The sequence below is a fragment of the Amia ocellicauda genome, chromosome 2, assembly GCF_036373705.1.
Source record: "Amia ocellicauda isolate fAmiCal2 chromosome 2, fAmiCal2.hap1, whole genome shotgun sequence".
Lineage (NCBI taxonomy): Eukaryota > Metazoa > Chordata > Actinopteri > Amiiformes > Amiidae > Amia > Amia ocellicauda.
In genome coordinates this window covers 5591182-5605229 of record NC_089851.1, presented here as the reverse complement: position 1 = coordinate 5605229, position 14048 = coordinate 5591182, and the positions used below count along the sequence as shown (strand labels likewise).

The window sequence follows — 14048 nt, the reverse complement described above, 5'->3', positions numbered from 1 at the left end:
AAAGTTGCCGAGTCGATAACTATTTGGTCCTGATTACTTTGGCTCTAAGCTGGATTCAAGATGGGAACATGTTTAAATGAAAAGGCCAGCTCAAGGTTCAGAGTTTCATTTTCACCGCCATCATCCGCAATCATCGTAATTTTTGGTGGCCATGACAATGTGCCACAATCGACGTGTATTTATTTATTTGTAGTTTCCAAGGTAAAAATCTCTGCTGATTTGGAAATCTTCCAACCATGAAAAGACATGCAAATTATTCCCCCCCTACTGTCTTTAGTAGCTTCAGGCAATGTAATTAAAATGCAGAAACATTAGTCTAAAATGTCATTTTGTAATGGATTCAAATCAGTAAAATAAATAAATAAAGCTATTAAGGTCTCATTTACATTATGGAAAATTAGTAGTGTTTTAGTGTTGTTCAGATTCAAGCTAAGGCTATACACCCTTCAAATTGAAACTGTAGATATTACAGTTGATTAAAGTAATGAACATAGGGTGTGGGTGAACTTTACAAGTCAATTTCTCCCTGTTTTGCATGAACACTTTTGATTAAACTACTTAGTCACCGAATGACTGTTTCAAATAAAGTCAAGAGAAGAGAAAAGTCAAAATTGTGAAGGGTTGCGTGTTTCTTGCAAATCCTGGTTACATAACAAATGCAAAATCCTGACCTGTGAAGGAGCTCTATGGCGAACACTGAGCAACAGCCTAGGAAAGCAATAACACGTGGGATTGCTGAGCATGGAAGGGGCATCTGTCTCTGGAGGGCAGAGGCTTAACTTTAGTTACTCCTTTGCCAGTTTTATGATAAATAAATGCTCAGAAGAGGCTTTAAAACAGGATTCTCTAACCCGATGCAAACAGATCTGTTCTTTAACACTGCATTTGGTCACTCATCCTTCAAATAAACCTCTAAATGCAATCTTCAGTCAGCACAGGCAAGGTCTTCATGCAGTTGTTTTGCAGTTGCTTCACAGATTGAAGATGTTCTCCTATCTGACTGTGAATCTGATATATATGAGAGAATAAATTCCGCAGCCTAATCCTGAAATAGATATGGTAATAGGTTCTAATAATAATCACCTTTTAAACCTGTAACCTGTCTGTAAGCCTTTGTATTGTGTCAGTTATCCCTACAATTTAATATTCATATATATATATACACTCACCTAAAGGATTATTAGGAACACCATACTAATACTGTGTTTGACCCCCTTTCGCCTTCAGAACTGCCTTAATTCTACGTGGCATTGATTCAACAAGGTGCTGAAAGCATTCTTTAGAAATGTTGGCCCATATTGATAGGATAGCATCTTGCAGTTGATGGAGATTTGTGGGATGCACATCCAGGGCACGAAGCTCCCGTTCCACCACATCCCAAAGATGCTCTATTGGGTTGAGATCTGGTGACTGTGGGGGCCAGTTTAGTACAGTGAACTCATTGTCATGTTCAAGAAACCAATTTGAAATGATTCGACCTTTGTGACACGGTGCATTATCCTGCTGGAAGTAGCCATCAGAGGATGGGTACATGGTGGTCATAAAGGGATGGACATGGTCAGAAACAATGCTCAGGTAGGCCGTGGCATTTAAACAATGCCCAATTGGCACTAAGGGGCCTAAAGTATGCCAAGAAAACATCCCCCACACCATTACACCACCACCACCAGCCTGCACAGTGGTAACAAGGCATGATGGATCCATGTTCTCATTCTGTTTACGCCAAATTCTGACTCTACCATCTGAATGTCTCAACAGAAATCGAGACTCATCAGACCAGGCAACATTTTTCCAGTCTTCAACTGTCCAATTTTGGCGAGCTTGTGCAAATTGTAGCCTCTTTTTCCTATTTGTAGTGGAGATGAGTGGTACCCGGTGGGGTCTTCTGCTGTTGTAGCCCATCTGCCTCAAGGTTGTACGTGTTGTGGCTTCACAAATGCTTTGCTGCATACCTCGGTTGTAACGAGTGGTTATTTCAGTCAAAGTTGCTCTTCTATCAGCTTGAATCAGTCGGCCCATTCTTCTCTGACCTCTAGCATCAACAAGGCATTTTCGCCCACAGGACTGCCGCATACTGGATGTTTTTCCCTTTTCACACCATTCTTTGTAAACCCTAGAAATGGTTGTGTGTGAAAATCCCAGTAACTGAGCAGAATATATACAGAATATACAGAATATACAGAATATACAGAATATACAGTGAAATACTCAGACCGGCCCGTCTGGCACCAACAACCATGCCACGCTCAAAATTGCTTAAATCACCTTTCTTTCCCATTCAGACATTCAGTTTGGAGTTCAGGAGATTGTCTTGACCAGGACCACACCCCTAAATGCATTGAAGCAACTGCCATGTGATTGGTTGGTTAGATAATTGCATTAATGAGAAATTGAACAGGTGTTCCTAATAATCCTTTAGGTTAGTGTATATATATATATATATATATATATATATATATATATATATATATATATATATATATATATATATAACTACACTTGCTATATTTTTGGTGCAATTGTGCCATGTTGCTTCCTGCCCAATGTCTTTCTGCAGAAGGTGGAGATATTTTATTTATTTATTCATTATAATTTGCATGTGTAGTCCTTCCCAAACTCAACTCAATATAAGACATTTGCAATCCCCCACAAAGGATTTTTTTCCTCCAATTTATAATTCATTTCAAGTTCTGGGCTCAGAAAATTGTTTAAGGTTTGGCTTTGCATAAGAACTAAGCTTGTAGACATTTTGTGGCATCTTAAGTGCGGACTGTTAAGCAGCAGGGAGACGACACAATGAAATCCACATTCCTGTAGGATGCTGACCAGAGATAAATGAAATAGCCAATTTAGTGAGCAGGTGCAGCGCCGAATCAAATTTAATCTGCATAATCCATAGGATTGAGGGTGCATTCTGCTTCAAGGTAAGTGATTAGGGATAAAATACCATTACACAATCTGAAGACGCCATACCCCTGTGCAGAAAACCAATTAATCAGTGAGGACCTTCTTTAAAAAACCTGTAATATATTACCATGTATTCTGAATAATCCTAAAACAATTCTAATGTAAAAGGTGCCCTGTATTTTGTGTGTGTGTGTGTGTGTGTAGTTTTAGAATAATGTGGATGCTTCTAGCAGACATTAAAGTTAATAGAGAGCTAAATAAAGTTATACAATTAATAGAGAATTTAAAGACAGTAAACCTACGACAAACGTGGTTTAATCGATTAATGACCATTGTCCCATTTCAACTTCCATCAGATGCAACAGCAGTGCCATTCAGGTTCCCTTTTGTGATGAATGTGTTACATGACTGAATATTAATATGACTAAGTCCTGAAATATATTCATAGCATGGAGGTAATGCTTATTACCCGAGCAGCAACAGATCACATTCGTGACAGTGATATGACAGGATGATGAATAGTTAATAGTATGTTCATTATGCACTAAATAAATAATTGTATGCATCTCAAAACCTTGATGGGATTACTAAGATACAGTTTTATGACTCCCTGCTCCAGATGCCTGCTTCCTATCATCTCATGTTTTCTTGTGATGCCTCTGTGTTGTTCTCGCGTACATTCAGGGGGCTATCTTTACTAATTCATACAGATAGACAGCCTTCAATGTGACTTCAATACTTGACCTCCAGCTTTATAGCACTGATACAGGACTGATCGTCAGAACAAACTACTTCCTGTCCAGACAAATCAAAATGATTACGATGCTGCTGATGAGAAGCACCATCAGAAGTGCTGTCAATAACATCTTAATACAGTAATCTGTTATTGTAGTAGAGCTATAGTCGAGAGTATTAACATTACAAACTGTTAATGGTCTTCTCAGGCCCGGGTTCTTTAAGTATATTCCAGATAAAAGCTGTTCTGAAAGGTCCTTAAGATAAAATTGATAAAAGTGAGCTATTATCTTTACTTGATCTAAGTTCTGCTCCTCTATGAATCCCATTGGGAGGATCCTATCGATATATGAAGGAGGCAGATTATCCCATCTAAGCAGAGTAATAATAGACTTTAATCTTGCAATGGCTGACAACGGTGACACATGCACGACCGTAACGAAATTGTCAGGGCTGTGTAGTTGCAACGTGAATAGGAAACAGTCATCTTCTGGACTGACGTCACCCCGACCGCCATAAGATGTGCTGAGACGATGCTTTTTATTTGGAAATGCTGGAATATTTCCTGTGAACTCGTGGCAACGCGGCCAACAACCTGCAAACGTTGCGTTGGTATTATTGTAAACCTCCGTTGTAAGGCAGGCCTGGAGAGAGAGGCTGGAAGCTATAACTATAATTGAAGTTGGCAGGGTTTTATATTGACTAGAATTCATGACCTGTTTATGGAAAGGGCCTTTCTGACTTTCTTTAATATCCGCTCCACAGGTGGGAAGCTCGGTTTACTGGTGAGTTACTGGAGAGGAGCACGAGACGAAATGTTTAAGAGCCACAGTGTCTTCAACTGGTTGAGCTTTGTACTACCTAATTGAGCTAATTATGTTTTTACACCCATTTAGCACGTGTCTCTAGTCTTCAGCTGTCTGTGACTCGAACAGTTCTATCAAAGAGGCAGACTTCTGGTCACATCTGGTTTATTGTCTCCCCAAAAAACTACAAAAATATCTGCTATAGCAAAGCAGCAAAGAGCTCCTGTTTGTCACGTTGTGTTCATGTAGGATGTCACTAGGTGAAGCTTCATTTACAATATCACCTACTGTGGTTGTCTATAAGCACAGTGAAGGCACGTGGGATGCTGTCAATTAAACTGTAAAAAACATGTCAAAGGTGCACGAATTCAAAGGTTAATTTAGAGATAAACTTGCATGAGGTTTGGTGGTGAATCTTTCCTGACAGCACGAGGCAAAGCAGACTGTCATGATAGTGTCAGATAATGCATGAGTACATGCGCTGGGATCCCCCCGACAAAGATTTAAGACGAGATTAGATTCAAATTTGACTTCTCATCAGATGTGCATTTCAAATCCAGGAGCTGTGCAATGGAAGCAGAATGACTGTGCTTCTGTAGGAAATATTTCTTCACTATATATTCAATTTCAAGATTGCCACCCATTTTCCACACTTGTGTGACATCTTACGTGTTTCGTTGCCTGTATTTCACTTTTCCAACAACCTCATTGTGATGATTTTTCAAGAATCCCACTGAATTAGCTTCTACAACTTGAGCAGGTAATTAATAATAAAACGATCTAGAGGAGGTCCTCTTATCACATTATGTTCTCTGTGAGTGCAAGTCCCAGAAGTGAAAAATAATAATAATAATATCATGACTAATAAAACATACCAGTAATATCCTCCTCGGCACTAATAAATAAAAGTGGGAGTCATTAACAGAGTAATGAAGTCTAAAACTGCTTTCCTGAAGTACCAACGGGAGAATAGTACCATGACAACACAATGACCGGATTATTATTACTGATGGAAAGTCGCTAACAGTGGCGATGGCTGGAGCTGTAGCAAATCTGGTAACCCCTCCATCTGCTCTTTATTTTCCCTGTGTTGTTACCAGCAATTACAGTAAATCAATCAACGGATTTCTGTCTTTAATGACATTCAAATCCATTTGTGTAGCAGAATGTGAATTTGTTTTCATTACATAGCAAACACCTGTGTACAAATAAACTGACTTTGTAACCGCCTACGCTAAATCTATAAATAGTTGCATAGAGATGTTCGCTGGTGTGTCTGGCAGTTGGGACGTATTTAATACTTGTTGCCTCAAGAATTCTTTGTCATTTGCTCTTGTCTTCAATTTTACTGACATCCTTTGTCAGCTGGTGCAAAGAAACTGTTTATTTCTGACTGTTTCTGCACCTTTGTATTGTTTGGTTCATAGATATTTCTCTCTGGAGGGTTGCGATAACATATTTGTGTTTTATAAATATTTCAATCAGTTATTTATTGCAGTTGGAACAGTGATATGTGCCTTCCCTTGTTATAGTGCATTAATATAATGGCCTTTGGTAACTCATTGATGCCTCTAGTGTCTGCGCAGCTGGGGAGAAAAATGCTCAACCAGATATGACAGCCTGAGAAAACGTAGTAATCTATGATGTTAATTGGATGTGTTGTGAGTAATTGGAAGAGGAAATAAATAGAGAGGTTAAAGTGTTTCTTAATCGATTATTCCTTTTCTTTTGGTTTCCGTTCACTAATGATTGTTTGCATATCTCATTAATTGTGGTTGTTGCCTGTTTTTTTCTTTCTAGGAGCCAAGTGACTGACTGAAAGGCACACCTGCCGGTCAGGGCGTTGGCCGGCTCCCAATCCAGAGACTCGCACACACCTGTTTCCCTTTTCAGTTAGTCGGGCTGCAGGGATAGACGGCACCAGCACCGGCAGAGAGAGAGAAGAGGCGGCACCTGGCAGGGCTGGAAGCGGCTTCGGGGAAAAGGCTGTGAAGTGAAGTGATACCTTTCCTTGCAGCTGTTGTTCAGCTCGCCCTGTGTCGACACACAGTAGAGAGGAGGCAGGAGGCTTGGCAAAGACACAAGGCACTGTGCGGATGGGAAGGGGCTTTATTGAGGGCTTGTTGGGGGTAGTGTTGAGGGTCCCCATCCTCAGTAATCCTCAGGGTGGCCTGGTCAAAGATTTAAGGGATTAACTGTCACTACCACCCGTGATAATATGCTTTTAAGTTTCCAATAAACAAACTGATTGTGTGTTGCTTCCTGAATGTGCAGTACAGGACATTCAGTGCAATATGGCTCCAGTGGACTCATTGTCATTATTTGAATTGACACATTCTTGACCTGAATACATTATATCCTTTAAAAAAAAACATAAACAGCTAGACTTGGAAGTTATGATCACTAGTATAGTGACCGGACCTACCAAGTGACATGGCGAGGTTCCTCATCTACCCCCCAACCTCTCCTCACAGGCGTTCCCCAAGGCTCCGTCCTGGGCCCGCTCCTGTTCTCTCTCTACACTCACTCCCTGGGCCCCCTCATTGCATCCCATAGTTTCTATTACCATTTTTACACAGATGATGCCCAGATCTTCCTGTCTTTTCCCTTCTCTGACCCCCTCATCCCCTCTCACAATTCTTCCTGCTTGTCTGCTATCGCCACCTGGATGCACTCGCACCACCTCAAGCTCACCCTCTCCAAATTGGATCTCCTCTTCCCCCCCTCTTCCTCACCTTCTGCTGATCTCTCCATCTCAATCCCCTTGGAATCTATGACACTCTCTCCTTCTCCTTCCACTAAAAATCTAGGAGTCACCCTCGATCCTGCGCTCTCCTACACCACGCTGACACGGACCTGCAGATTCTTCCTGAGCTACATACGCCAAATCCGTCCCTTCCTCACTGACTACTCGACTCAGCTGCTCGTCCAGTCACTGATCCTCTCCCGCCTGGACTACTGCAACTCCCTCCTGGCCGGCCTGCCTGCATCTACTACCCACCGCTCCAGCTCATCCAGAACTCTGCGGCTCGTCTGGTATTCTCTCTGCCCCGATTCACACACGCTACTCTCTCCATACATCCCCTCCAGACCACTGCGCTCTTCCAGTGGCAGAAGACTAACTCTGCCTCCTCTGCACTCCCCTTCCTCCAGAGCCGCTCCTTCTCATTCATGGCCCCTAAATGGTGGAACGACCTTCCCACTGAAGTCCTTGACCTCCTTCCAGCACTTACTCAAGACACATCTTTTCAGACAGTACTTGTAATTTAGTCCTTTACTCTCCTGTAAAATAGCACTTTACATTGTTTTATCATACTACTTGCCTTGTATTACTAGTACTCGTACTGTTATTTTGATTTCCCCTATGCTCCCACTTCCCTTTGCCCTTGACTGGGACCTAACATCTTGTCTGCACTCGGCTTTTACAATCCAGGATGTAAGACCTCATATATTGTATACATTTGTGTCAATTGGAATTTGTACAATGTATTATGCTTTGAATTGCACTGTATTATTTAAATTGGAATTTGTAATGTTTTATACACTGAACTGCACTGTATTTTTGCACTTTGTATTGTGCTTATATTTTGTAAGTTGCCCTGGATAAGGGCATCTGCTAATAAATAAATAAATAAATAAATAAATAAATAAATAAATAATAATAATAATAATAATAATAATAATAATAATAATAATAATATAGTATAATTCTGCAAAGTTCTCTGTAGCAAATCTGGGATTACTTTGCCAGAGAAACACACAACAGCCAGCCAGGACATCCAACAAGCGCTATTGAGGGTTGATCCGTAAACACAGTATTTACCAAGCCGGAATGAAAAACCCATACTGTTTTTATTATGCTCTTCTCTTCCAAATAATTCATTGTATCCTGACTGCAGACTGATCTACTTCCCAAACCGAGCCGCTGCAGAGAGATTCTGGCACGGCACCCTGGCGGTTTGAGAGGGGGTCCGGAGGCAGAGAACTGCGGTTTCCATGGCAATACAACATGAGCTTAAACTTTCCGAAGAGCGGCGATGCTGCCGGAGAGAAATGAGTCATGGAGTCACAAATGCCCCCTTTTGTGATTAGCAAAGGAGACTTCACTTTGGGCTTTTCTTCCCTTTGCCCTTAAGGGCTTTACGGTGCCCTTAACTAGTGACAGCCAGCCAGTGATTTATAATATATAATCTATCACACATTTGACAGGCTGAACATTTGACCTTAAATTGAAGACTGTAAATACAAGTTGCTGTGACCGGATTCATTAATTTATGGTTTCCACTTAGTACTGAAAGGTATTTTTTGTAATTCTTCTATATTTGCATTCAAGAGGAGGATATCATATTTTTTGTTTATTTTGGCCTTGATTGACAACAGTATAACATCAACCTGACTTTCAAATGTCCAATTACTGATTTATCGATTCTATCCTCGCATCAGATGCATCCGTCCTTGTGCTTTAGTGCTTTTGTTCCGCTTCTTTTTCCCAACAGCTGTGTGGTAACATCTGGAATACTGCATTCAGTTCCAATCTTCACAAATATAACCGTGTATCGATGTCTCAAAGACCAGACTGATCACAGGGCCTCGGGGCACAGGTAATGAAGCCAGACTGAAGGAGCATCATTTCTGAAGCTTTTTTAAATGAGGGAAAGACTTGACAGTGTAATATTTTATTCCTGCGTAAGTTTGGATGTATTTAATCAATTAGAATGTGAGGCTGGAAAAGTGGAAAGCATTTTTTGGAATTATTCACAGATAATTTCAATTTATGCAATTAGTGCACTTGTCTGACAGTGACAGGATGTTTTCACAGCTGTCTAACGCGTCAAGGGCGCCCGTTTCCCTTTGTGTCTGCAGTGCTGCTGTGTGACAGTGATCTGGGTCTGTTGTGTGGGGTGGAGGGGCTGCTGTGTGTGTCTGTCACTGCGTCGTGTTGGGGGCAGGGCAGATCGCTAGGGGATCTGGTTATTAAGGGGAATTGTTGTAGTTTACAGGGTTGACAGTTAACCCTGTGCCTAAAACCTGTTGTACTGACCCGACTCGCACTTGCCTCTCATTAATTGTTGTTTTTGTCAGCGGTGAATCCTAAAATGCAACAATATCTAGAAGTCCTTGTCTCAGAGCACAACATGCCGCAAGCTTTCTTCTTGTGTCGTCTCCCTGTCTTGTTCCACAGACACAAGCTGAGCCTGTGTCCAGCTGTGCACCGGGCCGTCTCTTCTGTGTTTATACCTCTATGGCTTTGGAGTGTCTATACTCAGAGTTATTTATTAGTTTTTAAATTGGGAACATCAGCGTAACAAGGAGCTGTTAAATTAGCATAGCATAGCATAGCACTAATGTTCTCATACTGTAAAAAGTCAGTGAGAATGGATTCCCGAAGAATAAAACAGTCTTTAATTGATGACCTGTTATTGTGGGACTGAAGCTCAGCCAGCTCAAAAAACAATCCCTATAAACATGATAAAGTGTTGTTTCCTCCAGTTTGCTTGGGCTAGTAGTTTCTAAAGGAGGGCTGAAGGTCATCTGTCTCCTAGTTTTAATGACCTCTGGACACTGAGGACACGACTCAAAGCAGGACATTCAAGAACAAAACTTTCATTCTTCAGTTGCACACAGGACCGTCAGACTAAAGACGTGGTTTATTTTTGCCAAAACTAAATTGCATTGATTATTTTGCCTCATATGATAAAACAAACTGCAGGGTTTTACGTGGGACAACATCTCCCTCTGCTGGTTACTGGACAATTGGATTAGCAATAAATGCAAGGGACAAGTTTTCTGTTCTGACACACGCACACCTATTCACAGATACATACACACAATCCTCTGTTCATTTGATTAAAAACAGGCAGGTTTTAAGAATGTTTTATTCCATAATTTCCTTTTCACATCACAGGAAAATAAACAAAAACAATTAAGCGCCTCCATTAAGGTTCATTGTCTGCGGAAGGAAGAAATTGTGATAAAGATCAGGTCATGATACAAAAGTACTGCACAACACTGCAAAAAACAACAACTGTCTAGTGTTTTAATCTCATGAGTAGTGCTTTTCATGGTGTCTGAGACACAATATCCTGTATCAGGATCCGGCTTTCAACTGAACATTTATCAGAATTATTTATAATCTAAAACTATTTACTTTAGAATAACTGTAAATTAAAGTTATGTAACAATTGAATACTTAAAATGTGCTTGTAATCTTTCTTATTTTCTTTGCCAAAGCTGGTTGATGTTTAGACTAACATTGAAAACAGAAAATACATAATTAGTGACTTATTTTGTGCAATAAGGATAAGTACATATCATTTAATCATCAACAATAATACATATCCAGACCCATTTAGGCTCAATTTGCCTGGTATAAAGCAATGTCAGGACAACCTTGTAAAAGAGACTATTTTAAAAATTTGTTTCTTAAAAGTGATATCTGAAAACACTAAAAAGCAATTAAACAGACAAGACTTACATTCTTCATCCAACTGATGTAATCTGAAACTCGAGTGAAGACGGTTGGCTTCTTGTAGATGTTACAGATGTATGGGCCGAAGCTAACGATGCCATGGACCTGCCAGACTCCGTTCACCTGACAGCTCAGGGGCCCACCAGAGTCGCCCTGCGGGGGGAAAGCTAGAGGGTTAACTGAACGACAAAACATGGATTAAATCAGTGCACAGTGTTGTCCTCTTTTATATAAACAACACAGAGAGGTCAAGTAAAGAGGTGTCAGTAAAATGACTTGTTTGTAAGCCGTTACATTGCATCCAGCCAGCATCCCATCTCCTCCCGCGCAAATCATGTTCTCCTGGGCGTAGTAGTCCCAGTATTCGTTGGTGGCACAGGTGGGGATGTCAACGACGGGGAGGAGAGCCTGCAGGAGGACGGGAGACGGGTCGCCTCTGTCTGTGGAGGACATGGATGGAAGAGCGCTGTCACAACGTGCCGAGCTTCACTTGGCTTTCACTGCCTGTTCATTTGTCTCAATTACAGTCACAGACTTTGGTCGTAGACATGGCACCCCACCCTTAAACCTTGTGTTTCTGTTATATGTTGTTCGCCATTCCTTTTCCTGCATGCAAGAAATATACTGAATTATTGTGGCGGTTAAAGAGTCTGGCAGAGGATTGCACCCTCGTGTATGTGCAATGGTCCTACCCTCAGTCAAGCCCCAGCCGGTGATGTAACACGGAAATCCGCTGGGGAGGATGGCACCAGCGGGAGGCAGGGCGGCCGCCTGCACGGTGGCACTGTCATAGACAGGCTGGGCCAGGCGAAGCAGGGCGATGTCGAACCTGTACCGGCAGAGCAGTGCAGTTTACATGGACTGAGCTGGCATTGTGTGTCAATGACTTTGTTGGCAAACTTAAGCCATTAGACATGACTTCAATAAGAAACTGGCTGTGGTAAGGTTTTATATCACACGTGAGCAAGAGAATAAGGTTTTACAATAACCAGAACTTTCACAAGACAATACAGTTAATGTAAAAAAAGTACACAAACTCAAACATAAAGAATTGAAGGTAAAAACAATAGTGGGTGGTTTACAGTTATGCAACAATTGAAACTGCCAAGGAGAATAAGTGAAGTGAAATAATTGCATCTATTGATGTTGTGGCCTTTTCTGCTTGTAATCAGCTTTTTGGTTTAAATATATTCTTTACACGGTGTGTCCACAGATTGCAAACTTTTGTGACTCATGCATAGCTTGGATATCATGTACTGTACAATAACAAGTGAATATTATCATATGTTGTAAGTATGTTGTCAGTAAAATTCAATTCAGATCAGAATTAAGCGACATCTAATAATAGTGCGAACACAATGGAGAATGTATTCGGGGTTGATGCTCACCCTTTAGCCAGAGAACCGGTCCATTCCTCGTGTATGATGATCCTAACAACATCCCTGTAAAACTCAGTCCCTTCGTACACAAACAGATTGTGCTCCCCCAGAGCCACACGGTAGATGGAGCCATCGTCACTGGAAAATACAGCCAACATTTATTAGTACAGAAATAAAAAATAACAAACAATCCTCACAATGTGAATAAAACTCTGATTGTAATCATGTTGAACTGGTTCTGGCGCAGTGCGAAGGGCTGAGGGAAGGTGGGTCCCCTTCTTAAATTTAATAAGACTTCTATTTCCATTTGTTCCAACTTACAAATCGACACAGTGAGCCGCAGTCATGACCCAGTTGGGTGTAATCAGGGTGCCCCCACACACAACGCCCCAGCCCCCGGCATTAACGTAGGTGTACTGCAGGGAGATCTAAAGGGGAAACAAATACATCTGATTATGAATTATAGCATATTCATCTGACATCGCTCAAGTAATGTATGCCACAGTTGTCATTTACTCTGCATTCAGTCTGTATATGTGTTTCGTTTCCCTGAGGCGTCCCACACAGGAGGAAACACGATCAATGTGCCAGCATGGTGTGTTTGTAAGTGACTTTCTCACAAAGGTATTCAACAGTACAGAGGAAGAATAAGCAATGAACACAATGATCTCTCCAAATGGAAACGCTGCAGTTACCTGCCAGGGCCAGCTGTTCGGCTTGGCTTCTACCCCTCCTACCACCTTGGGTTTGTTGATGATAGTGAAGTCTCTCTCAGCTGGACCTGCTGTCGCAGAACCTAAAGGGTATTGCAGAGTTGTCACAGAGGAGCAAATACACTTTTTACTTTTGTTTAGTTTTGTAAAGTCTCTCTTCTACCCTGATAAACTAGACCCCCCCCCCCCCACACACACACACCTATCTACAGGTACAGCAAATCCACAATAATATTTTAAAGCATCTCATTTACTGTAGAGGAAATGTTTTCTCAGATGACTTACCAACGAGGAGCAGAACGAACAGGCGCCACATTTTGAAAGCACTGAGAGCCAGGCGCCAGGGGCAGCTTCCATTTTATAAGTCTCTCCTCATTTTTGACAAAATGCCATTTGGGTAACTTCACCAAACATGACCTTGACTGGGGTCTCAGCCAACATAGAACAGAACAGAACCTTTTTATTTCTTTAAATACCTCAAGATAAGAGAGAAGGTGAGATTTTCCCAGCTGTTCGATTTTCCAGTTGTCAACATTATTTTAATTAGATGTGAAATAAGTCAAGGGGTTGATAGTTCAAGAAAACTGTTGCTTTTTCATGTGGAGATCATATTCTATGAAGGTAAAGGTGAAATACTTTAGAGATTAAAGGACTGTCTGAATATCACCTTAGCTGATATGTAAGGTCCTTCGCTTCATGGTCCTCATATTTTAAAAATCAGTCCAGCAACTGTTCAAAAGCAGCTGTCGGATTCCCAGATGACAGTTTAGACAAAACAAAAACATCATTACATTTCTCACACACTCTGCTTTCTAATCACTTACTCTGAAGTGAACTAAGCTGCTCACAGGAAGGGTTTAACCAGAATTCAGTGTTTAACACATCTCTTTCAGTGAGCTAACAGTGAAAATGACATACTTTCAGCCATTTCTAGGCGTAAGAGACATAAGTGGCTGCTTACGGCCCCGGCCGCTAGGGGGCACCCTAGTAAAAACGAATTATTAATAAATTGAATATATTTTCAATTTTCTATAATTGA

The 14048-nt window shown here is 41.2% G+C and overlaps 1 protein-coding gene across 1 annotated transcript; it reads right to left on the bottom strand.

Moving 5' to 3' along the window:
- Positions 1 to 10288: 10288 nt before the first annotated feature.
- On the bottom strand, positions 10289 to 13325 carry LOC136712287 (chymotrypsin-like elastase family member 1). The gene is made up of 8 exons (XM_066688768.1): positions 13295 to 13325; positions 12992 to 13092; positions 12618 to 12724; positions 12306 to 12434; positions 11610 to 11746; positions 11212 to 11357; positions 10924 to 11070; positions 10289 to 10398 (listed from the first exon to the last, which is right to left on the bottom strand). Exons 1-8 carry the CDS (start codon positions 13323 to 13325, stop codon positions 10372 to 10374), a joined length of 825 nt encoding a protein of 274 aa, XP_066544865.1. The 3' UTR covers positions 10289 to 10371.
- Between the last annotated feature and the right edge of the window lie 723 nt (positions 13326 to 14048).